The 26,425-nt window shown below is 44.8% G+C and overlaps 1 protein-coding gene across 4 annotated transcripts in view; it reads right to left on the bottom strand.

The window, feature by feature from the left end:
* Positions 1-541: 541 nt before the first annotated feature.
* cacna1ha (calcium channel, voltage-dependent, T type, alpha 1H subunit a) overlaps positions 542-26,425 on the bottom strand; it is a 97,249-nt gene continuing 71,365 nt past the window's right edge. The window contains exons 14-39 of one of the 4 annotated variants that reach the window (XM_034594003.1): positions 25,902-26,087; positions 25,676-25,793; positions 24,431-24,586; positions 23,206-23,293; positions 22,837-23,111; positions 22,050-22,409; positions 19,667-19,770; positions 19,112-19,235; positions 18,587-18,655; positions 18,278-18,462; positions 18,040-18,166; positions 17,157-17,282; positions 16,988-17,077; positions 16,195-16,408; positions 13,809-13,960; positions 13,163-13,272; positions 12,894-13,027; positions 12,515-12,585; positions 11,414-11,492; positions 9,062-9,183; positions 8,284-8,442; positions 8,047-8,187; positions 7,703-7,874; positions 6,157-6,314; positions 5,961-6,055; positions 3,171-5,930 (exon numbers count right to left, since the gene is read on the bottom strand). In XM_034594003.1, coding sequence (XP_034449894.1) covers positions 4,679-5,930; positions 5,961-6,055; positions 6,157-6,314; positions 7,703-7,874; positions 8,047-8,187; positions 8,284-8,442; positions 9,062-9,183; positions 11,414-11,492; positions 12,515-12,585; positions 12,894-13,027; positions 13,163-13,272; positions 13,809-13,960; positions 16,195-16,408; positions 16,988-17,077; positions 17,157-17,282; positions 18,040-18,166; positions 18,278-18,462; positions 18,587-18,655; positions 19,112-19,235; positions 19,667-19,770; positions 22,050-22,409; positions 22,837-23,111; positions 23,206-23,293; positions 24,431-24,586; positions 25,676-25,793; positions 25,902-26,087 — 4,867 coding nt within the window. In that variant the 3' untranslated portion in view covers positions 3,171-4,678. Of the gene's footprint in view, positions 6,056-6,156; positions 6,315-7,702; positions 7,875-8,046; positions 8,188-8,283; positions 8,443-9,061; positions 9,184-11,413; positions 11,493-12,514; positions 12,586-12,893; positions 13,028-13,162; positions 13,273-13,808; positions 13,961-16,194; positions 16,409-16,987; positions 17,078-17,156; positions 17,283-18,039; positions 18,167-18,277; positions 18,463-18,586; positions 18,656-19,111; positions 19,236-19,666; positions 19,771-22,049; positions 22,410-22,836; positions 23,112-23,205; positions 23,294-24,430; positions 24,587-25,675; positions 25,794-25,901; positions 26,088-26,425 lie in introns of all 4 variants that reach the window. The other 3 variants (XM_034594000.1, XM_034594002.1, XM_034594004.1) reach the window with 3 other exon arrangements.

Raw genomic sequence — 26,425 nt, 5'->3', positions numbered from 1 at the left:
ACAGTTCCCACACATTATCTTAGCAACCACTGCCATCTAGTGGTTGAGATAGTCCACTACATCATCCTTGGCAGAGGCAACAATCCTGTGGTGGAGTAAAAGTACCCAAAACAGTAGTGTATAAAATAAAAAAAGAGGGAAAAAACACTATATGGTGAAGCAATTAAGATCTAATTCACATCTGAAATGTTCCTTCCCGCTGCTTTTTGTAATAAACCACTGGTTTTTATCTTTAATAATGTGGTGCATGTTTATTTTCTTGTCCTTTTATCCACTTTGTACAAATGTTAAAGTACCCGTGTGTTGATGAGTGTTGTTCAGGTAACATGAAAACACCAGAGGGCCCTCGTCCAGAGCAATTGTCTGTTCTAGGCTTCCGTAGAAACATGGCGGTACGACACTGTGGAATAAGATCCCCCATAAATAACAACAAGTAACTAAAGATGGACAATACATTGAGTGGAGCAGACAGGACAATATTTCCTTCCTGATTGATTTCACACTGTAAAGATGACATGAAGAAACGAAGCAGACGAGACTGTTTCAGGAATAAAAAAAATCTTGTATTTTTTTAATTGACAGGGAAACATCCTTCAGGACAACGGTTGGTCATCACACAATAATCAGCGACGATACAATGTAGAGAGTCCGACTGCGTGTCGAGCCTTTAAACACCTCCCCCTGTCCCCCTCCCTTCTCCCGCCGGGACGGGGACTAACGGAGGGCTTATTATTGCAGACACATTGGTTCTTCTCCAACACAAACAGAACACACCTCCTCCCCTCCTTGTAAGGCTTTTGGGGTAGGGGGGGTGCTTGAGCCAATCACCGTAGGGTTGTAAAAAAGAAAAGAAAAAAAAAGAAAGAAAGAAAAGAGAAGGCTTCTGATTCATCAAAATCAAGTTGTGTCACAGTTTGAACATCTGGATCTGCTGCTGTGGTGACACGTGTGGTGTCGGCTGCAGTCCGAGGCCGGACCAGCGAGAAAATACAACTTATTACTAAACCTGATCTGTCTGTTACAGAGCGTCAGGGTCAAGGCTACTCCTACGGAAAATATACATCAGTTAATTAGTTTCACCATCACCAGAGTTCTACCATGTGTGTGTGAAGAAAAGGTTCACCTCAACGTTAAATAACACTGGTTCCAAGCAAAATAGAACCAGTTTGGTTTCCATGTCTGTCTAGAAAACTGTATAAAGAGGAGCTCGGTCCTCATACAGCAAATAACCACCCAGTATTGCATTGGACAATAAAGAAGAGGGTCATTTAATCAGTATTTTCACAGATACTAATTAGTCAGAGCCCAGTGCAATTAGGTAGTCAATCTACAAATGGAAACATCTGAAAATGCAAATATCAAAATCTCTAAAACATCCAGATGATTCTTTTCCCAAAAGTTTTTTTTTTTCATATCTTAAATCGGAAACATGCAACAGTCAAAACTGTTTCCTCAAAAAACAGGATTTAAATACTGAGATCCAGAGATCTGTAAATCGTAAGAACAAATATGCAGTCACCCTACCAAACTGTATTGATTATTATGGCAATCTGCTGGAGATCGGTGTCGTCTGCGCAAATAAGAACGAGACAGACTGCACTCAAAAACCTCCCGTCGCTGACAGTCTGTGCAGGAAGAGGACATGAAACAGGACATGTTGCACGATGACAGTGTTCAAGCACATACTGTATTTAAAAAACATGATTCTAGAACCAGGGAGAATGAGCAACTGTGCCACGTTCAGGAGGGAGAACAACATCTCACAATCCAACATCAGACGTGACGCTGCAGCAGCGACTCTGTCAATTTGTGATTTCACTGTCCGAGAGCTTTTAAAATCTGTCTTTGCGAGACGCCGACATTTGTCTAACTCTATCTGCGATGTAACCCTCGACCTGAACTTATAGCTGCAGCGCCGCACTGCTGAATGTTGTCCAACCAATCGGGTCAAAGGTGCGGACGTGTTGCAAAATGAACCGAAAATACAGTAGTTTCCTTCTTTTCTCTTGCTTTTCTCCTCATGTTTTAACTCAACAGTTACATGCATACCGCTGGAGAGATGTGAAGCTAATGAACGAGAATCTGATGATAATAATATATTAAATTTGGAGCTTATTATTAGGCCTTTAAGGCCAGTTTAGTTGGATTTAAGAGGAAAATGTGTATATGCTTTGAATGTGGTCGGTTTGGTTGGTAAAATCTATAAAGATGCATCATTTTCAATTTGCACAAATGTGAAAAAAAACAAAACAACCAGAGCCTGAGGTGATTATGTCACAGCATCAAAGCACTTTGGTTTCACTCAGATCACCGAGGACTTGTGCACGTTACATGCTGATCAGACAGTAAAACAACAGAACCAAACACGAAGACGTCGACCCAGCCAGCTGCTTTTGAAAGTCAGGGATCGGAACCAGCAGCTCACACGCATGCTGCTCGTGTGCCAGTGCCAAACCAGATTGTGCACGAAAACAGAAAGACATATTGTGCTGTGGCTGAAAACCAGTATGGCTTCATAGGTGAACATTCAGCCACTGGAAGGAAAATGCTCGCCATACTTTGTCACTCACACCTGCAGGGGGTGCATTATTTCATCTGTGGGTTCATTTAGCATGACTCTTATGGATTTAAAGGTTCGGTGTGTAGGATTGAGTGACATCTAGTGGTGAAGTTGCATGTTGCAGCTGAATACCCCTCACCTCACCCTCCCCTTCCAAACATGAAAGAGAACCTGTAGCCTCCTTAGAGAGAACCTGCTCCAGATGTAAATATAAAGTATTTAAATATAAAGGCTCATTCTAGGCTGAAGAAAACAACAATTTGTACATTTTAGATGAAACACACTAGTGAAAACATCACTAGGATTATTTTATATTTAATTTTTGCCCTTTCACCTGAATCTTTCACACTGAACCTTTAAACCAACGTGAAGTCTTGACTGTATTGTTGTGTTTCATAGTCAGGGTGGATTAAATAAAACAGTGATGAATGTGTTATCGAGTCCTCAGCAGGGATGCATGTCACTCTTCAGATTACAATGACAACCGTCGGCAGGGGGGGGCGTGAGCTTCCACCGCTGCCAGCCACACCCACTCCACCGCCACCGCCACACCCAGGGGGCAGGTAACCTATAGTAGCATGAACACTAGAGATAGACACACTCTTAATCATCATATAAAACGGGTTTATATCATATATAGTAGTTCTACAGTATGTACGAACACGAGTGTGGCTGTTTTATATAGCGTCGAGGTCACTATATTTACCACAGGTATATATTATTATTGCACTCTGGCTACACATACTTAGTAAGTTTGGTTGTCTTTAGATGCACAGAAACACTTAAGTGGTGTCGGAGCTGATTCAGCTTGAGAACAGTTGAAGAGGAGATGCTCCGTGATGCCGCGTCATGAGAATAACACTGGATTTCCTTCACGTGTATTCATCCGGTCCAATAGAAAACAAAAGTGCGGTCAATTCCTAATGTTATTTTGGAGATTTGAATCTGTGGAGGGACAAATTGTACTCGCTGCAGAGTCAAGGTGGGGGGAACGTCTTGGAATCGATTTGGAACGCATCACTGAGCCCACGTCTTTACACTGTTATTTAGACACCGGATACATAGAGATCTGAGACGACGCTACAGAAACACATCACACCCCCTGTTCTCTCTCTCTCTCTCTCTTTCTCTTTTTCAAAATAGAAAAATAAAAATCCCACTCCTCCGCCGCAGCCCGTCTGCCGAGAGGAGGGTTGATCCCCTCGCACTGCTCTGCTCCCCGCTTTGAAAAGAAACATACATTCACAAGAGGACAACAGAGGGAAAACAAGCAACTTGAAATTCAAATTTTGTGTGCAAAAACATCTTAGATTTCTATAAAAATATGTGCATATGGATAGAGCTATTTTTAATCTCACCAAATACAGTATTTTCCTTTATTTACACTGCACAGATACACATACACTACAGCTCTGCCCTGCTCCCCCTCCTCTGTCGTTGCAGGCGTAAGAATAACATGGCCGACTTCCATGACAACAGATCTGACAGTAAAACGCACACTCGCTCACTCACTCAAATACACACACACACACACACACACTTCTGCTCTGATCAATGTGATCGAGGAGCAGAGGAGGGGCAAGTAGAACTTCTGTAGAAAACCTGAAGTTGCATATCCCACAATTCCCCCCATGCTCGCATTTCACAAACCCGCTTCCCGTAAAAGGTCAGAGGTTATCAGCCAGACGCTGCTTCCTGATTGGCTTGCATGGGAAGGGACAGTGTGTCACAAAAAAAGAAACTTTGGCTACGGAGTTAGGTGGCTTTAGTCCTGGTGTGTTTTTAGTATTAGTCCGAACACACCACGTACAGTGGGTACTGTTACACTGGTTCAGCCTCGGTGGAGCTGCTGTCCTTCGCGCTGGGTTCAGGATAATAGATCCATTGTATATCATCCAAGGAAAGGACTGTTCCAGCATCTCTCTGGAAAGAGAAATCAATGTCTTTTCAGTATTCAGCAAAATGAAAACAAAAAAAATATCCCTCTCCCAGGATATCTTCTTCCTCTCATTCTCCCCGTAGCATCCAATCTCTGCTGAGGTCGGCCGAGGCCGCACTAATCCAGCTCCAGAGATTTTGGGACCAAAGAAACGACTTCCTGAAGGCAACGCTCGACGTTCACTGGGCGGTCCTCCGGTTCTTTGCACTGAATCCCGCAGCACTTCCCAGTCTGTTGTCGAAAGGGGAGGAGCAGGTGGCCGTGTCAGCGTCTGACAGGCCGGGTGATAGGCCGCTCATGTATCTGGACTGTGGCTGGTCGAAGGTGAACTGGGGGAGGGGGATGCAGTCCCCCGTGAGGGACGAGTGCCTCGCCGCGGGGGAGTGGGAGCGTGACTGTGAGAAGGTGTTTGGACCGAGAGGTGCATGAGGCTGGATGAAGATGTTTGGACTGATGGGGATGTGCGGGTGTGTGGGTGTGGACGGGTGCGGGGGGGTGTATGACTGAGTGTGTGTCGGAGTAGACCCCCGCGAGAGTGTCAGTGTGTGAGTCGGTGAGTGTGCTTGCAGAGGTTTGTGGATGGGTGTGAGCGCCGTGTGCATCGGGGAGGGCGTCTGTGAGTGTGGCGTCAAATCATAGGAGGGTGTCCTGCGCCTCAGCATCATGCTGCAGTCAGCAAGTTTTGGGGGTGAGGAGGTTTGGGGGGGTTCCTTCTCTGAGGGCGGGTGGATGGATATGCAGGGAGGACTCATCTTCTTCTTTCTGTGGCCCCCCCCGACTGACTGCACCCGGACAGGGAATGCCTGGCCACCCTTCTCCGACCGGTGGGCCTCTTGTGCGAAGGGTTGTTCATCGTCGGGGATGACGGCCTGTGGGAGGCAGACTTCGATGGAATGGCGGCGGTGGTCGTCAGGGTAACCAACGGCGAGTGATGAGGGCTTGTCCAGGAAGGCCTGGTTGTCGATGCTTGAGCCCTTCCTGAAGTCACTGTCCTCCAATCCCGCCTGAAGCAGATTGAGCGTGCTCTTTGAGGAGGAGGGCGGTAGCGGGGGAGGAAGCGGCGAGGAGTCGAGAGAGTGTGGAGAAGTGTAAGGGGAGAGGGAGTGGCTTCGGCCGACCTTCCCTTTGCTCTCCTCATCCCTCCCCCTGCGGCTGGTGATGTGATACACCTCCTCGTCGGCCGGGTCGCAGAGGGAGGCGGCGGAGGGTGGTCTGGGTCTCCGGAGGCTTGCGGGGCGCAGCGGGAGACGCGGAGAGCGAGGCGGGGGGAGGAGAAGTGCGGGAGAAGATGGCGGAGGAGGGAGGGAAGAGGGGCAAGACAGGTGAGGAGGCAGAGGTGAGGGAGACGCAGGAGGAAGCGGGTAGGCAGAGGCCAAGCTGGGTGGGAGGGGGAGGGCTGAGGGAGAGGAGGGAGGAGGAGGAGGAGGAGGGTGGGGAGATGGGGAGGAGGCATGAGGAGAGAGGGGAGAAGGGGACGGGGGAGGACGATGGACGGGGTTCGGCCTCTCCTGTTGTTCGCAACCCTGCGTCTCCACCGAATCCACTTTAACTGCCACCTGCAACATGAACAACAAAAACAATATGACAATATGATCGAGCTAAATTGTTGTGTGTGTGTGAGTCTTTCAGAGTTTGCATGTGTGTACGCAGCTCTCACCTGTTTGCGCAGGGCACGGGGAGACAGGCTCGGTGTGGGCGGGGCGATGCGGGGCAGGGTGAGGGCGGGAGGCGACCGGGGGTGAACGGGGGAAACGTCCGGAACCTGCAGCAGAGCGCCACTCTCACATGGCTGCGACTGAACCGACGTCACTGAGCCTGAAGATTCAAATGGGAAAGAGTTTGAATCACGGTTTGACACAATATATATTTATACACTCTTTGACGGCAAACACGTGCATTCGTGCGGAAAACACATGCATATACAGGCACATACACACATAGTGACAAATTCTTATTACTTCGGTATGATCTAAAGTCATTAAATTCCAGAAGTCATTATAAAAACACTTCTAAGACTTTATTTTGACAGAAAATTCAGATCTCAGCAACAACTCCCTTAAAAATACATTTAAAGGTTTAATTTCAATTCATTTTTGCTCTTTAACTAGAAATCTGCCATCAAAATAAAGTGTTTTCTGCAGAGACATCATTAGCACCCATTTGCTCATTAAAAAAAGAAAAGAAGGGAAGAGTACAGAAGAGTATCGCAGTTCTCAGCATGTTAATCAGATCCTGGTTACGTTAACAGTCCCACGTGACTGACTTTAGATTCTTTAGGCTTTAGACTGAGCTAAATCTGTGTCGACTGTTGTGTAACCAGGGTCTCAGACATTCTGCACACACAGGTCAGCTCCACCTGTGAGTTCAGATTCAATAAAAGTAAAAACTGTGCAGCGAAGTCAGAGTTAGATCTCGGACGAGTTCACTTTTCTTTAAGTCCAAGCTGAAAAGCCACTTTGTTACACGTCTTTCGTTTTGAATCTTAAAACACGAACATTAAACAGAGCAACACGGCTGTCTGGATTTTAATTTTATTAACAAATACAAAAGCCTTTTTTCTTCTTTGTGACTTTGCAGCTTGGTCCTGAAGTTAAGCATCATTCTAGCTGAGTATTCATTCACGGAGCAGATGAGCCTGTGAGACGGTTGCAGAGATTCACGTGGATCGGCTCATCCGCTGCAGCGAAGTACCTTGGGACAGAGCTGTGTCTGTCCAGAGCCTGGCCTCAACATGCCATTAGAACCTGACTGCAGATACAGTGAAACAGTGCTCGTCAGCGCTAAGGAGTCTCGGCTACAGTTTGTTCTGCTCCTACTGTGACTGCTCACACACACACACACACACACACAAGCTCAGACTGGAGGATGAAATAATAATGTGATGGGACACAACTGGGAGTTCTTCTTCTAGGTGAATGTAAATCGTGTGTGTGTGTAGTCATGAACAACCACAAGAGGGAGACATGGGTGAGGTTGGAGCACGTTGTGTGTTTTAAAAAAAATTATAACACAATTTGCCGGCGTATTCTGCATCATGTGACTGAAGCAAATATTATCACAAACTTCAGCTCCTTCCTTTAAATAAAATCAAGTATGGTGCTGTAAACATATTTGCTTCATTGAACAGTTTTTAGTCTGTGTGTAGAATTATGTCAGTGGCTGTTTAACACAAAGCTGAGACAGCACAAGAAGTAATGAGGCACCTGAATGCTGGTGGTGCTGGGGACTGAGATCCACCTCCTCCAAAGCATAGGGGGCGCTGGCGGGCCGCACGGGTCGGAACATGTAGCTGTCGTTAGGCAGGGAGTGCATCCTGGATACGGACATCTTCCTTGACGACAGCAGGTCTGGGTCTTCACACTGGACTTCTTCCTCCTGCAGGGGGAGACAGAGACCACACAGTGAGTTACACTGCAACACTGATCGAGGACAAATTCAGAAACTTGTACCCTGAGTTATCAAAACGACTTTCTCCCCATATCACCCTAATTTACGTTTTCTGTGCAGTTCCCTGACTGACCAATGAGGAAGGTGATGTCCCTCCTACCTGTTCAGGGGACTGTGGACACGGCCCAACGTAGGCTCCTTCCACCGAGCTGCCGTGGGAGGTTGTGCTTTGTTTGCGTTGCCTCTCCATCGCCATTTCCAGGGCGATCTCTGCATCCATCTCCGCATCCTCTTTAGCCTCCTGCAAAATTCACACGCACATTCACTTAACGACTGCGTTTTACCGCGTTTGTTAATGTGCATCTCAGGTGCACACTGTATTTTTTTTAAACTGTACCTTGTTGCTTTCCTCGAGATGCTTCATCAAAACAGCCACCACCACGTTGACCAGGACGAACTGGGCCATGAGCACGAAGGTGACGAAGTAAATGGGAGAGACCAAGGGCAGGTAGGGGAGACAGTGGACGTCATCTTTATGACATTCCCTTAGTGTATCCTGAAGAGGGACAGAGAATCAGGGACGAAGAGGGACAGAGAATCAGAAAGAGAGACGGACAGAAGGGCGAGCAGCTGATAGACTGATGACTTAAGTGGACAATTAGACATTTGGAAGAATTTAAATAGAACCAAGGACAGTGGAAGCAATATCTCCGGTGTGTCATCTGTGTGGTGACACCCGTATATCAACTACATTAAACTTCAGACCATCAGGACATAGGGACTTATAGTTTCTGTCTCTTTAACAGTGACCTCAGTCTGTATCAGGTTAGCTACAGTAAATTTAAACAGAAATTCTGACAGAAATCAACTCCTGCTCATTTGTACAAACGTTTTTTTTTTTGCTGAACACAAATGTTCCCAAAAGTACATTGAGTTATGTCCTTGTTTTTTTTGTCACAAGGCCATTTCATATTTATGTATATTTGAGTAAGTTATGTATTTTATATCTCATATCAAGTTCTAATAACACAGAAATGAAAGTGTTGACATTGATCGACTCTAAGCTAATTTATTCTTCTATAATTGGTTTTGGAGGTCATTGCTCTCTCTGTGGCAGTGAGATAATCTAGTAATCATTTCAGAGTGTGTGTGTCTGTGTGTGTGTTTGTTCATACTTTCATAATCCCATTCCAGTTGTCTCCAGTGGACACACGGAACAGTGTGAGGAAGGCCATCCCGAAATTTTCAAAAGTTGCGTGACGACTCAGGCCCTCGCACGGGTTATCTTCGGTGCATTCTGATCAAAACACAAACACAGACGTACGTTACTTTCGCTGCATAGAGGACAAAACAACAACAACAACAACAACAACAACAACAACAACAACAGAGTCAGTGTGTACTGAAACACACGAGCAGCTGGACAGTGTGTCCATGTGGACATGACACAGAGAGCAGAGCAGACAGCTGTCTTCAGGGTCAATTTGACAGAGAGTCCTCATGGAGCCTCAAGACGACGTCTTCTTTTGTAAGAGGAAGCGAAAGACGAGGAATTGGAGCAATACGTCCGCACCTTGTATCTTATTCTAAGTACTGTTCACCGGGAGAAAGACGAGAGGATTTAACATGTCAGAGGAAATAAAACGAGAAGGATTGCAAATGGATTTAGATTTTAAACATTACAAATGAATGAATGTACATTTTTTCACCCAAGCCTGAAATATATATTGTCACAAAGACATTTTTTAATTGTGTAAAAAGAACACAGAGAAAAGGAGGGGACAGATCCTTTAAAAGTTACTACGTGGTATAAAATAAAACCAGTGTGAGGAAGTATTTGATTGTAAAACTAAAACTTTACGTGTGTGATTAAGTATTTGATTGCAAAACTATAAAATGTATGTGTAATCAGCAGTTCCCTGGTCCAGCAGCTACAGGACGTGGTGCAAGGGGGGAAATGGCGTCTGGACATTGAACAGTGAACAGTGACTTGATTTATATTCAGATTCAAAGTGAAACTTTTTCTTTCCCATCTCCTCTGCTTATGACCTTCTCTTATCTGCTCGGCCTTCTGCAGACATCAGAGGCAAAGAGCTAAGACTCCCAGAGCGTCGACACACAGCATCACTCATGTCTTAGGTTTCCCAAAGGACTCTCAGATGTCACACCGTCTTCGTCTGAGGACACAATAATGTCACGAGCCAATTAAACCCGTGATCGGTGGTGCTGTGGGTAGTAGAAGGACATAATTTTTTTATTCAAAACACCAGGGTGTAAAGTCACACTAGCTCCCACCAAGAACTTATACGATTTAAGGTATTTTGACTTTACAGCTGCTTTCTCTCGTATTCTTTCTGTCATCTTACAAATAGTCCCAGACATCATCCCTCTGCTGGAACGAGTGAAGTTTCTTTCTTGGGAAAGAAACAACATAAAATGCATCACAGAGACATGTTTTAAATGTTATTTAAGGTACAATTTTAAAGGTGATCATCACTGTGAGCTCCCAGAAACCTTAAAAAGTATATACTAAGGTAAGGGGCACGGAAGAAAGCTCCTTTCATACATGCACGGAACTCCGGACATTTTAGGTTCCCCTCTAGCCTCCTAGTAAAATGTCCAGGAAATGTCGGAAAGAGCCCCTATGAGAGTACAGGAGGTAAGTTTGTGGATTCACAGGAAGCGAGTGGATGAGTCGATGATGTTTCTACCACAGGACGGACATAAAACTGGAAGAATACACAAACAACGTTCACGTAGAAGACGCCGACAAAGATGTCAGCTTGGAAAGACAACAAGATTCTTTTGGAGATACGGAGCGACCCCAGTGTCAACACACTGTATCCTCTACCCAGGCTCCACAGATTTTCCTGGGGCAGCAATTGATTTAAGTCCTGGACGTGACTGTGAATGTAAAGTAACGTTTTCTGGTCTTTCAACAAGCTGTTCTATAATAATCTCCCCCAAACGTCTCCGCAGGGATCAATAAAGTGCATGTTATCTTATTTTAAGCCTGGAGCAAAGTACAGTTCACTTCCTCGGCTTTGTGAGTCTTAAACCAGCATTTAAAGTGACGAGAGGGAGCACGGCACATCCGACAGCTTTCACAAAAGCTAAATAAAATCATAGCACAAAATGGGACTGGGATTTGTTTTTCATGAAGCTGGAGGCCAGACATCCCCGAGCAAAATCATTCTGGAAACTTCTTCAGATGCATTTCTGTTAATGCTGCTCCCCGACACTTTGTCGCGATCTCAGAGAAAATGGGTTCGATAGAGCGGGCCCATCTCCAGGAAGAGATATGTAAATGAATATGATCTTCTCAAATGAGGCCTTTAATGTGAGCATGGTAGAGAGAGAGAGAGAGAGAGAGAGAAAGAGAGAGAGAGAGAGAGAGAGAGAGAGAGAGAGAGAGAGAGAGGGGAACATTGCTGTAAGTCGTGACTGTGGTGGTAATGACTGGATTCAAAATGTGTGTGCGTGTGTGTGTGTGTGTGTGTGCGTGTGTGTGTTTGTGTGAGACTGACTCAGTCTGCCAAAGAGCTCCACTCCCAGCGCAGCGTAGATGAAGAAGAGCAGCATGAAGAGGAGGCCGAGGTTTCCCACCTGGAAGCAAAATGCACGTCAGATCCCCGAACACAACAAACACTGCAGAGTAAACACAGCACGTTTAAAGCTGCAGGGAAAAGAAGAAGTTTTATTTTTATTGCTTTTATCATCATTTGACACAAATGGAACCATGCATCAAAAGTGGAGAAAACACGTCTGTTTATTGATCCCAGCTTTGTACTCTGGACAACTAAATAAAATAAAAAAATAAAACAGTCACCAAGAGGCATTCTGGGTAAACCCTGTGAACTCTATGCACCTCCTGTAACAACCTCTGCATCAGAGCATCATAAAATACCCATTGTGTTTCCTTTCACCCAGTTCTTTGAAATCTGCGCTTGTGCTCTCTGTGCACTTGACATTTAATAAATAGCAGAACAATGGGGCCTGTCACTGCTTGTGCACTAAAATCTTTGGTGCAGCTGCTCTGTTCTGCAGGAGAGGCCAAGACCTACGACACTGCAACAACATCCTTACTTTAAGCTGCATTTCTTGTATGAAAAGTGCAAATAAAGTTTATTATTATTATATTATTATATTATCCATGGATGCACAAAAAGAAGTTTGTGGACTGGACAGAAAGAACATTGAGAAACATCAGGGGAATCGGCTGCACAGTAAAAACTGCGGCTTTAAAGAGAAGAAACTGCTCAATAATGGATCCAGATTCCTTCTGAACTTTCGTGATTGCCACAAATTGTGTTCAACGTGATGTGTCTGGCATTTGTTACTGTATCATGCATTTTGAATGAAACATCTAATGGAGGAGTCCACAGTTCAGCTCAGGAGAGGTAAGGAGAGAAGTGTACAAAAGACATTTTAGGGTCAGGGTAGAAATTTGGAAATGTGGACGAATATGCCTCGTGTTAAATATTCATAAACAGGCATGAATATTTCAGAGGGTTGTCTAGTCCAAAGAGAAACCTTCACACTGATCCTGCATTCACACACACAGACACACAACAAAAATAAAAAACCAACATATGAACAAAAAGAGACCCCTCAGATTTGGGGTTTACCTGTGGCAGCGCTTGCATGACCGTGTCCAGCAGAGCTCTCATCCCTTTGGCCATCTTCAGAAGTTTCAGCACTGCAGACACACAGGGGACGTTTTTTAACAGCGAGTTTCAGTCGGACCATTTCGCAGAATTTACAGTGGCACAGCACAATGCAACTGCAGCTCTGCACCCCCACCAGGGATTTGTGTTTATTTCTATAAGCCAGGAGGCACCGGTGAACTTTTAATGCTGAACTTACAATAAAAAACAGTGCATCACAAAATCTACATTCATGGTGTTTGTTGCGATAACTGACACAACAACGTACCGGGTGTGTTGTCATTGCGTACATGATAAACGTGTGTGTGTGTGTGTGTGTGTGTGTGTGTGTGTGGTCTACCTCTTGCTATCCTGAGCACTCTCATGATTCTGATGATAGTCGGGTTTATGGGCAGCGCTGCGTTCATTTTCAGCTCCTCCAGGGTGATGCCCACGATGGACAACGCCACGATAGCTATATCCAGCTGATTCCACCTGAACAAACGCACAAACATAAAAAAAAAACAGTATGTGACTGTGATCGAGCTAAAAAGACATAAATGAGTATTTCTATTTTACACAACATCATATTATACAATTTGGACACAACAGCATCTGCGTGTGTGTTACCTGTCTTTGAAGAACCGGTGAATCCCAAATGCCAGAAGTTTGAGCAGGGCCTCGATGACGAAGATGAAGGTGAACACATAGTTGCAGTACTTCAGGACCTCCTCCAAATACTGAACACATAAACATAACCAGACACACACACACACACACACACACACACACACACACACACACACACACACACACACACACACACACACACACACACACACACACACACACACACGTTCATTTCATAAACACCCCACAAGAAAACTTTGTTGTAACTTCTTTTTAGAAATGAAATACGAGTTCTAAATGAAAGTTATTAATCGTGTTTACTTTTGGAGGATTCTTTTTTCGCTGCTAAACTTCAAATAGAGTAAACTTAATTGAGACTACAGAAGAGTGACAATAAACAATAAACAGTGTTCAAAATGACTAATTATGATTGTGGAACTAATGCTTAAATCCATCATTGTCACTAAAAGGAAAAAAACAGGGAGAATCTATGAGGCAGGGTCATAAATCAGTGTTTCACCTGATGCTGTCAGCTTCAGTCAGAGGTTTTACTGTGGAGTTGCTTCATCTAATAAATGAGCATTTTCTTAAAGCTGTATGCTATAATCACATTATTTCGAATCTGGAGCTGCAAACAACACGTTACCTTCGGTTGATTGTAGTGCTCGATGCTCATGGTAAAGACGTTGATGCAGATGATGAAGGTGATGAAGAGGTCCAGGTAGTGGCTGGTGCACAGTGTGTGGATGGACAGACGCACCGGAGAGTAGTCTGCGTAGTAAGGCCTCTGCTTGGCCTCTGGAGCACACAAACACAAGGAGGGACAGACAGGCAGCAAACAGTTAAAACACACAGAGAGAACCAGAGCGTCGCTGTGAGGAGCCGCGACCTGAATTTTAAACATTACATGTATCCAGTGGTGTGCACAAAGACATGAGGGGCAGGGAGGAGGGCGACCTCTGCTGACTTTATGCTCAGATTAACAACTGCTTGTTTTGCCTCCATTGAACCAGGATATTAATTATGTGTCTTTGGAGAACTGAGACACAAGATTTGGCTTCAAGTCACATCAGAAGTACAGACTTTGAAGCTCCAAGTACAAGGGCACTGACCTTAATGTTAAAAACAGACCTAACTCTAACCCCTGCCCCCCCCTTTGGTACGCCTTGTTGTTGCCCCGTCTCTTAGGCATTCTGTGCACACCACTGCCTGTGTGGCATGTTAAAGGAGCAGAGGACATGAGAGTCACAGGTGAGGCTGTAATATATAAAGCCAAGAAACCCAATGGTTTAGTGCATAGTGAAGCAAATAGCTTGATAACTGCATGTTTTAGATACCAGGCTTAACTGAGATTAACTAACATTTGCAGGTTTAATTGATTCTTTCTTCTTCCGGTGATTCCTGCTCTAACGCTGCACAAGACTTAAAGTTAACACAAGTTAATATCATATCATTATTCTGGCTCCAATTAAAATGTCAACAAAATGTCAGAATCCTCAGATTTTTACAGGATCTCTCATCATTTCGTTCTTGTCCAGCAGAGACCTTCTACCATTAAAACATGTTTATACTTTTCACTGCCCTTCAATATTAAACAGACTTTAATTGTAGGTGCAATCACAAGGAAAACACCTCAAACATGTTAAACGATGCTTTAACATGTGTGACTGTGTTTTTTATGTCTTGTTATGTTTTGACTGTGTCCTCACATGTCCATGAGGATGGTATTGGGTGTTTTTTTAGGTGAATACGTGCACGTCTATGTCACCCTCCCATGTGATCACCATATCTCCTGCATGCTGACATGCCCCTCATGGAACATCCACGGCTGAGAGCGGCTGCACGGTGAATGTTCAACAACACGTTCTTTTCCACCAAAAGGATGTAAATTAAGGAATTGAATGTTTCTTTAAATGTAATTTAAATTCCACTTTGCTCCACAGCTAAATTAATTTTTCCGTCTGTGATGTTGAACAAACACCGGAGCCACTCTCCTCTCCTACAGCATCACTACAGGAAGTTAAAACCCACAGAAAAATCTCAATAGTCTAAAACTTTTTCATGATTATTAGGTGAGTTTGATTAAATGGCCAATCGCTGGAGTTTTAATTATTAGATCACATTTCATTTCTGTGGTTTCTGTAGTTTTAGACCAGTGAGACGTGTGACTAACATGAGAAGATGAAAAGAGCGTCTTCCTGCTCACACCATTTAGTCTATTTCTGTAATTCAGGTGTAGATGGATAGAATTTAGTGTTGGGGCCAAACTGTGGTGCTCTTCTATACTCAGGGCTGCCAATTAATAAGTTTGCCATATTACCACAATATAGTCTTAATAAAATACTGTGAGCATTTCTTTTGCAATGGGTGGTGTGTTTCCAATGTCAGCATGTGCTTGTATCGTCAACAAGCTGTATCCGACCAACTTAACATCCTCCAACAGCTTATTATCCCAGATGTTTCGCAGATACAGCAGCAGAAGCGTCTGCTATGTTTCTGAGTCTGCCAGTCAAAGCGTATTAACAGGAATGGTCCCACTTCTATCTTGTGGGACAGATAGAAGTTGCACATGCACTCGTGGGGAGGGAAGGGGAATCGGAAAAATGTTGCGAGCCAAATTCCCGGAGGAGAGGAGCAAAAAATTTAAATGGTAATGAATAATATAACCAAAAATAGAATTCTTTCATTTAAGAAAAAAACTTTACACTGGTGGCAGCTCTACTGTTTGGTAGAGTGAGCATGTCGTTTTTTTAAGTCAGGTTAATATAAATGTTTAGAGGTTGCTTAGAGTGGCCCGGTATCCTGAGTTGTCCATGCAGTGTTGGGGGAGGGTGAGGGGAGGGGCCTCAGGCATGCAGTCACATGCATCAGACTGGCGTAGCCCACGCACTCTGTCAGCGACCTGTCGCTGCTTGCGTGAGCCAGTCAGTCTCTCAACCAGATAGATCTCCTTGCTCTCTCTCTGTTCATTCTCGTTCTCTTTTGGGTCAGGCTCTGAAAGCAGGCAGTGCTCAGAAAAATAGACTACCGACCAGCTCCTCCATTCTCCTTACTCCTGCGCTTTTTCTCTATCATTTTGAGCCTCTTCTCCTCCCGCAGGCGGGTCTCCTCCTCCTCCTGGTCCTGCCGGCACTTGTGGAAGTTCTCCACCACGACGCCGACGAACATGTTGAGGACGAAGAAGCTGACGATGAGCAGGAAGGAGATGAAGTAGAGCAGCATCCAGGGGTTGTGGTTTCTCACAGGCTGAGGAAGAGGAAGAGGAAGAAGAAGAGGAAAAGAGGGGAGGAGTGGAGAGAAAATTCTGTTTTTTGATATCACTATTAAATGTTTAGTAAAGACACAAAGAGGGAAATGTGAACTCTGTACAAGTCCCCTCCTGTTAAAAGCTTTTAGAAAGAGTTTTAAATCATCATGTCGCTGTCTGTGCAGCAGTTCAACGCATCAAGATTTATTTAATTCTTTTCATTCTTTGGGTTCTCGTCACTCAGTTAACGTTCCTGCAAACATGAAACACATTTCAGGCAATTACACCAGAGACAGTCGTGGATCTGAGGACATCAATTGAAGCTTTGAAGTGTGTGCTATAAATTCCTCTTTGGAGCCCCGCTTTAATTTGGTATTATTACAGCACAGCAATTTAATTCGCCTTTAGTCTATTAATTTAATTGTTCACTCCCACTCGGTCTCTTTTTCACGCTGTACTTTGAAGTGGATTTGCGTTAATGCTAATACTCGGGGTTAGGGATATTTATTATAGTTATATATTCACAGATATTTGGCTGTTTTCACAAAACATGCAGAGCAACTTCCTCACTTCATTACCTGTTGGTCCACTCCCACCGCATCCAGCCCGTCATACATGATGTTGACCCAGCCGTCCTTACACGACAGAACGAACAGCGACATCAGGGCCTGGAGAGGAAAGAGAGGAACATGTATTCCAATCATTTAAAAAATGTTGGCGTGAGTGGGTGAGTGTGTTAATCTGTACCTGGATCAGATTGTCAAAGTTGTATTTCCTTCGTATCCAGCGTAAATTCGGCGGCACACAGTCCGACTTGTTGGTGACGTTCTTTGTGTCCAGACCTTCACAGATGTAGAACTTCCCCTTGAACAGCTTGACAGAAGAGAGAGAGAGAGAGAGAGAGAGAGAGAGAGAGAGAGAGAGAGTGAGAGAGGTCTGCTCGGCTGCCGTTTACACATTATCTCACCAGCGCTCGCGGCTTTTTAAACATCCCACTATTAATGTCAGGAAATAAAAGAACGTTTCACAGAGCTCGTTCTTCTCTGTGGTTTTTTTCCTGAGTGCTCAGCTGAAACGCTGGCCTGGGGGTCATGTTGTCCTTTTGCACACTTAACCCAACTGTCATTCTTTCACAACTCGCACTCTTAAGGGACAAAGAATCACTCTCCATTGGATATTCGGGACACTTCCAACCCTGCCTCAAGCCACTTTCACATATGGGGCTGATCAACAGGACTGACATTCAAGGCTGCTGGACACTAGAGGATAATCAGGGCGATTTTAGACCTTGCTGCTTTCCGAAAATCACAGCAGGGTTTCCGACTGGAGGTCAATCGGTGCAGTGTTTACAAAATAATCGTAATAGTTCCAATTGAGTCGGATCCTCCCCGATCTTGAATCAAACATGTTTGATATTTCAAATAATCGGCCTCAGAAAGAAACCCGCAATAGCCAATGAGAGCGAGCTGGGACCAGGATGTTACGTACAACACTAAGATTATAAGATAAAAAATCGGTTAAATCTGTGATTATGTCTGTGATCTCCCCCACGTTTTAGGAAACAAAGGTTAAAGAGCCTTGTCCTGAAGCAAAGAAAAAGCAACTGACAAACTGTGTGTGTGCAAACTACCTGAACCCCCAAGATGCCGAAGACAATGAAGAAGGCGCAGCAGATGAGGACAATGTTCCCGATGGGTCTGAGAGAGGTGATGAGAGTCTCCACTACCAGCTTCAGTCCTGGGGCTCGACTGATTACCCTGCAACACACAAATGGAGACATACAGATACACACAGTTAATGGACAGGAATATGAGATAGGGTAGGATGTTTAGTGTTTACAACAAAACACCTACAAACTCAGTATTTACCTGAGTGGACGTAGAGTTCGGAGCAGACGCAGGACTCGCAGGATGCCCAGGATCCTGTTTCCACCAGTGTAGGCCAGAGAGACCAGAATGTCAACCAGAGACACAAACACCAACAAACCGTCCAGAACGTTCCAGCTGGACTGAAGGTAGCTCTGCTTGCCGAAGCAGAAACCCAGAGCTACAACCTGGTGTGAAAACCCAAAACACTGAGAACCGACTGAAACCATGATGGAATCATTCAAACATTACCGCACTCGTAAATCAAAGGTAAATTAAAAACATAGAAATGTACACCTTTCGTTGAGTTACCTTAACGGCCATTTCAGCAAAGAAGATCACAGTGAAGACGTAGTTGGACACGCTCAGAAAGACTCGCTCCTGAAGAAGGGAAAGAAGTTAGAAGGTCATTCATGTGAAAAGTCTGAAGCACGATCAAAAATCAAGGTTCACGTCTTTGTTACAGTAGTGAAACCTTTGTGTGACACACTTTGTGTAAGTCCTGTCGTCCTCATCTACACCGTCTACGTATACCTGACATCCATTGGTTTGTAGATTGGTTTATCTCTGTGTCCACATCGAGTCTACTGCAGTAGATCAGCTCCAAAAGCCTCAGTCAGTTTAATACAGGGAGGCTGTTATTTACTGACTTGATTCACCAGTTAAATGAACAAAGTATTATCATGAACCATTGATGCATTTAATAGCTGCTGTAAGAATAAACACCTTGTACTTGTATGTTGTGTGTGTGTGTGTGTGTGTGTGTGTGTGTGTGTGTGTGTGTGTGTGTGTGTGTGTGTGTGTGTGTGTGTGTGTGTGTGTGTGTGTGTGTCCCACCGTGCTGCCCAGCTGTATTCCAGGTCTTTCCAGAGCAATGGTGATGCAGTTGAGGAAGATGAAAACCAGAACCACATGGTCGAATATTTTGTGAGAGATCACACTTTGGCACCAAACACGCAATCTAAACAAACAGACACACACAGACACACACACACAGATGCAATGAGTCATCTATAATATGTCCATGGTCGGTTAAAGCTATTGACCAAGAGATAATCAGTGAGAAGAGGGTAAACAAAAGAAAAATCAGAGAAGGGAGCCAAGGTAATCAAATAAAGTCATTAGGAGCCAAGTGGTGAAAGAAAGAAAACTGCAAAGATGAAGCCAGTGAACAACGGGACCACAGACCCTGTTCATACGTGGTATTAACATGTGGCTTGAAAGAGTACATCAGATCACAGCTGGAATTAGACGGTGTCTCCACATGCGTCGAGTGGAACCTGTGATCACATCTGATCAGTGTGTCTTGTGCCACAGAAGCTGCCACTGATATATTGTGTAGAGTGTGTGTGCGTGTGTGTGTGTGTGTGTGTGCATGTGGGAGAGACTCACAGGCTTTCTGGAGAGAACAAGTACAGCGCCCAGTCCTCGTGCTCTTTGCACCAGCGGGGCTTCATGTCAAGGAGCTTCTTCTTGATCCAGTAGTACAGAGAGCTCTGCAGGGGAGAATATTCACACATCAACCACAGCAACAACTTTCTTTTTAATCCATCATTAAATATTATTATTTTATTCTCAGGAGAGAAAACAATTGCTTTCGATACAATCAACACCATAGCGACCATCATCGTCCTCACTACTAGTGTCATCATCATCTTCTTCATCTTATTCTGGTGGAAAAGAATACTTGATTTGAAATCCAGATGTTTTGTATGTTTTGTGACTGTATTGTCTATAACAATTACATTTTATAGAATAGCTGAATAATAAGGAATGTAAACGCCCCATCAACAGTTTAATTTGTGATTTGTGGTATAAATAGAAGAAAGCGTAGGTTCACAGCTTCCAATTAAAAACTGCCCAAAATCAAGCTGCCCTAAGACACTACTTATTTGGCATGCTGCCACTGTGTGTGTGTTTGTGTGTGTGTGTGTGTGTGTGTGTGTGTGTGTGTGTGTGTGTGTGTATGGAATGCCAGAGGAGACGTGTATATATTAATGCACGTGGTTCTCAGTGTGTGTCTGTGTCAAGGATTATGGATTTCAGCTCCAACGCTATCCGAGCAGCAGGTTCTCCTCATCCACACACACACACACACACACACACACACACACACACACACACACACACACACACACACACACACACACACACACACACACACACACACACACACACAGATGCATACTCTTGCACGCACACATCAACACACACGCTGGCAGTGTGTCTGTATTAATCCTTCCATATTCAATGTGCCCAGGGTGCGCCCTTTTGTTTCAGTGGGTTTCATGGCTTCATAAACTCAATTTGGAGCCAATAAAACCATCAACACTGTCACAACAGAGGTCACCCGAAACCACCAGGGGGAGTGCGCCCTTCTCCGTTTTTTTACACACACACACGCGCACACAGATGCACAACCACAAGTGACTGTACGTACACATGCTTGTGTTTCGCACCCACAGAGAAAACAATTACTGCTAAAGCCAATCAATTACAACTAGGCAATTAGTGTTCCCCACAGGCCTCGTGTGAGCACAGAACACACACGATAATGTGTCAGTGTGAGAGACACACACAAGGTCCCAGGGAGACAGAAGAATCGGGTGAGCGAGGAATGACGGAGAGAAAAGCTGAAATAAAATGTGTAAACAGAGTCAGAGAGGGCGGATTTAAAAGATTAAGAATTTACATAAGAAAACAAAACCACTGAGGCTCAACTGTTCAGTGAAACTGTCAAAAAGGCCTAAAGTACAACTGTGAGACGAGGGGACATCTGTCCCATCTGCTCTGTTTGTCTTTAGCTGCAGGATTTTCACCATGAAGACACAAAGGCCGGTCTCATTCACTCATAACCTGTTTTATTAATGTCTGTGTGTTCAGTGATTGTAATTATCAATCAAATACTCCCATGATCGAATCTCTTTGTATAGCACTTGTTTAAATGTGCTTTATAATGAGAGAGAACGTAGAGAGATGATTAGCACAGTTTCATAATTTCCTGCTTGAGGCCTGTGTAAGTAATTAAAGAGAAAGTGCAAATGTATATGTGATTTTTGAGCAGTAAACTCAATGATTATGAATGTTCTTTGATGAAATAGATTAATGTTGGTTTGAAAATCACATTTTATTGCAAGGAAATCTTAATTTATGGCTTAAACGTGGCTCGTAACGCCACCCAGTGTTTCAAACTGTCCATGCAGAGCCAATGCTTACATAGAGTCGTCTGTATGGAATTTGTCTACGCCATGACATTTATATATCTGAAAAGGTTAACACCCTCTAATCAAAGGTGGGTGGCCCCTCGCCACCAGGGACTGCCTGTGAGGACACATCATCTACCATTGAGAGACGTCCCCCCCTCCTCTCCTGCCTCTCGACTGTCTCTCACACACACACACACACACACACACACACACACACACACACACACACTGGTTGAGACAGCTGCCTGTGCCAGCGGGACCACCGCCTTCCTGCTTCAGCCTCAGCTGTCTCAGCACCGCTGCCTGTCCCAGTGGTTCAAACAGCTCGAGACGATCTGCCCGTTAGTAAGCTAATTGCTATATTGTCTGTGTGTGTGTGTGGGGAGAGAGAGAGATATGGGGGGGCGTGTCTTCCCTCTGCCTCACATGACACTTTATCCAAAACTTGAAGGGGTGAAGTTACACTTAATGTAACACGAGCCACAGAGGAAATAAAAGGCCACTGTGGACCTCACTATGAATTCATGATTATAATGATTATGTTTTAGAGGCTACGACTCAGAACTTACATCATCGTCCAGATCTTCTTCAGGCGAGGAATCGTCCTTGGCGTCGGAGTTCACGTTGGGGTCGTAAGTCAGGGTCCTGCCGTTGCAGTCCCCATACTCCGCTATGATGGAAGGCAAGAGAGTAGACGCCTGCAGTAGCTCCAAGGAGCCCGGCCGTAATCGGTTGTTTCCCCCGGCCTCCCCCTTGGCTTCCCCGCCATTTTCCTCCTCTCCTCCCTCACCGGACAGCAGGCTCTCCCTCTCTCCGCTGGTGTCTCGCCTTTTGAGGCTCGGCGCTCTTCCCAGGCTGTTCCAGCTGGAGCGGCGGCTTCCCCAGGAGCGGGGAGGGAGAGGGGAGCGTCGTCCGGGACTGGAGAGGCTCTGGAGGGACGGGAAACAGGGATGAGCATGTGGCTAGGACAATGTGTGTTAAAGTGGTCTCAAGATGGCTACCAGGCTATTTCTGAGTATCACAAGTCTTTAAATAGCTTTTTGACAATACATATTTTGAGTGCAGCTTCAATGTGAGATTCTCCTTCATGGTAGTGGATCGATGATTGAAACCCTTGAGAAGGGGGTGTGATGTTCACACTTCTGAAGTCGAGGATTAAAGTTTGCTCTATAACTGGATTTGTTGGGGAGCAGTTATTGAATTGAAGTACTGTGATAGCTTTTTAGATACTTTTCCCTCGAGGGAGTTGGAGTGTCACATTATATTCTCTCCACAAATATCATGTATTTGGAACCTAGTAATATCAAAAACAAATTGATGTAGAAATGAACTGATTCAGTGTTTGATGAAGCTCACCAGAGAATGCTGGTCATAGGCTAACGGGTCAATGGAGGTGGAGCTCCCACGGCGAGATTCTGTGTGACCAGCTCCCGTCTCCGAAAAGCCCAGTCCCACCTCGCCGTATCGAGGCATCCCCACCAGCTCATCCCCGAGGATGGATTCGGGTCCCAGGGAGCTCTTCGGGGTGGGCATGGGCGTGGCTGCGGTTCGCATGATTATAGGAGGAGCCATGGAGCCGCGAGGGTCAACATGACCATTAGCTGTCATCATCAGGGAGTACATCTTCAGTTCTGTATAGGAGAAGAAGCCATTAAGTCATTACTATCATCTTTTATTCAAAAAGAACATCAGATGAGCGTCTCGGGAATCTGTCACACAACCTACCGGTGTCTCTGAGCTGCTCTACCTTCTCGTCCTCCTCAAAGTTGTCTGATTTCTTCTCATCGTCTGACTCGGACCTGTTTGCGTCACCCTACGACACACACACAGATTCATGCAAATGAGCATTTCTCTCTGTATTTCTTCTGAGTTATTCATCGTGGAGATGATTACAAGTTGGAGTTTTTAATCAAGGCCCGGAGATTTTCATGCTTGAAGGCGCAGTGCACCTGGGCCACACACGATACCAGGGCTGGATGAGGAAGAATTGATTATTTGAAATTGTCAGTGGGTGTGTTCGGGGCTGGTAATAGTTTCCATCCTCTCCTCCTCTTTAAAAGCAGCGGTGCTTTACGTGATGTGACAGGTTGATTAGGGTTCAGACCTGCGACCCTCAGATGGCTCCGTTGGGAGTTAATTAACAGCAAGTCAGGGTCTGCATACGGCATGAGTACACACAGCTGAGGGATGCTGTTAAGAATTAGACACTGATCTTTACTCTGCTCTACTGCAATTACTGCTGTAATCAGTTTGATGGTTAAGAGAATATCTCCAAAAGTGAAACAAATGTGCAAATGGTAAAATGAGCATCAGGGAAAAGTCTACGGACGAATTCCATCACCAAGAACTTGAGTGCAACATATGCTGTGTTGACTTGATCCAAGTGGTGGAGGCATGAATTGATGGTATGATGGATTCTTGACAACATATTGCACTGCGCTACAGGATTTCCACATCGACTGAATATAAAGATGGACGACACGTCTCCACTTCCGCCCATTATCAGGAAATTAAGCCAAAATATCCTGGGCAAGAACGCCGCCGTCGAGTTTGCACAGTAGCGATCAGGGGATAGCATCAGTCTCAATGGTCAATCGTGAGGTTTCATTTACTTACTGGAAAAATGCCCAGGTCTCCTTGATTAACACGGAGGAGGCTAGATTTATGCCCGTACTGCAGCCAGACACCAGGTGGCGATTGAGAGGTTTTGGCTTACTCTTACTGGTAATATAAAAGTGATGTTTCATCAAAAGTGGTGATGTGGTCATGTGGTAAGTGAAAATCCTGCATCTTACACTGTGTTTGAAAAAGACAAAGACAATGAATGTGTCTCTTTTCTTGTTTTTTGCATTCAGAGCCTTACAGCTGCATATTGAAAATGATCGAGTGTGTAACAACAAATCAACAGACACTGAACCGACTTTGCAGAAATCAACATCGCCCTTCTCACCTCAGCCTGGAAGCCCTCGACCAAGATGGCCACCAGCAAATTGAAGAGCACGTAGTTGCCAAATGTCATGAGAGCGACAAAGTAGAGGGCCGCCCACGGAGAGGTAGAGGCCATGCCATTATACAACACCACGTTCCAGTCCTCCTGGGTAAGAATCTGTCGAGTGAATGAAACAACATCATGAGCGAGCGGGCGAGGGTCCGCAGGCGCAAAGACGTGTGTGGCAGGAGGTTAAAGGGAGGACAAGAAAGAGAGAGAAAGGGAGACGGATGGAAAAGTAATGAAAGAAATGGAGCAATATCAGCCTTTACTGCGCTTGTGGGATGTATATGCTTTATAAAAACCCACGACTGGGCTACTTTTATTGCCATCTTTGCACAATGCTTCAGACACAAGGGACTCGTATTCCTTGACATGCAACTTGCACTGTATACGTGTGTGTTTGTGTGTGTGTGTGTGTGTGTGTGTGTGTGTGTGTGTGTGTGTGTGTGTGTGTGTGTGTGTGTGTGTGTGTGTGTGTGTATGTGCCTGAATCAATGTGAGTGATGGAAGAATCTAAAAGCAGGAAGGTGTTCACGATGCAGCAGGAACACTCGCTGCCCACTCATTACGCTCCGTGGCAGGAAGGCCATTCATTGCGGGTGAATGTGTGTATTTACATATGCAGCTCCCCCCCCCAAAAAAACATATAGGAAATATATATATATTGTGAGCGCTACCCCCTCATATGACAGTGGAGTTAGAATAAAATGCCTCTTCAGCATCTTAAGTGAGACAGTCCGCTGCGTTCTGCGCTCTAACTTTCCGCTGACACATCCAGTATAGAAAAGAGGACAATCTACTGTATGTGGAGCAATTGAATGATATCTCCACATGGGGAGAGCAAAAAATAGTAGTGAAAGAGAAAAGAGGGGATGGGGGGGGGGGGGGGTGTTGTATGCATAAGCAGAATTTCTCATTGCACTGCAGTCGACTAATGAGCAGAACTTGGCAGTTAAGTTTGGCTCACACAAATACACACATTCGCGTAAACACACTCAGAGTTTGACATTTTTGATTTGAGATGCCAAAAGAGCACACACGGTCGATGCCGGGATAAAAATATAAGTGCAACAAATACACTGAACTCAGGACGTGACGCTCTGGCTGCCATTTTTTTCCACTTTTTCTGAGATACAGCAGCATTTTCCAAAACCAAATGGGAATTATAGGGACAATCTTTAAGTTACGGAGACGAGAACTTACCTGGAACACGGTGACAATGGCCCAAAGTAAAGAGTCAAAGTTCTTGCGGTCAGGGATTGTGTCTTCATCTTCCGTTTTGAGACCGAATTTGCAGCCGAACAGATGCATACCCAGTATACTGCAGGGAAGTGAGGACAACGCAGACATTACATGATATAAAAAAGAAAATGTACATTTTCAAGATTCAAGATGGGCTGTGGGGAGGTGACGTGTTGCGTGTGCACACCTGAACGTGAAGATGAAAAGCATCAGCAGCATGCAGAAGGTGGCCACGTTATCCATGGTCTTCATCAGCACCACCAGTTGTCTCCGCAGGGCGGGCAGGAAGCGAACCAGCTTCAGGACCCGCAGCAGACGAAACGTTCGCAGGACGGACAGCCCGCCGTCTGACTGGCCAATGATTTCCCACACGCTGAGAACCGCAAAAAAAGACAAATTGCAATTTGCACAGCTGGTGGAAAACTGATTAAAACACGGTCAAATGTTGTGTTTTAAGTCTAAATCAAACTAATATTCAAACTAAGTTATATTAAAAGTCAACATTACATTACATATATTTTCACATTTTCTTTTAAAGAGGCTCACTGACAGTAAATCTGTAATCTGTAGTGTCTCCCCTTCAGTCGCACATTTAACATAGCCACAAATTTCAAGGTTCCCTGATCTGATACGAGCTCCATCAGCAACGATGACAGGCAGACGGCGTCCGACAGGATGGAGAATCTGCTGAGGCGGCAAAGCCGAGCAGCT

The sequence above is a fragment of the Hippoglossus hippoglossus genome, chromosome 8 (assembly GCF_009819705.1).
Source record: "Hippoglossus hippoglossus isolate fHipHip1 chromosome 8, fHipHip1.pri, whole genome shotgun sequence".
Classification (NCBI taxonomy): domain Eukaryota; kingdom Metazoa; phylum Chordata; class Actinopteri; order Pleuronectiformes; family Pleuronectidae; genus Hippoglossus; species Hippoglossus hippoglossus.
Note: the sequence above shows the minus strand (reverse complement) of the source record. Positions and strands in the feature narration are given on the sequence as shown.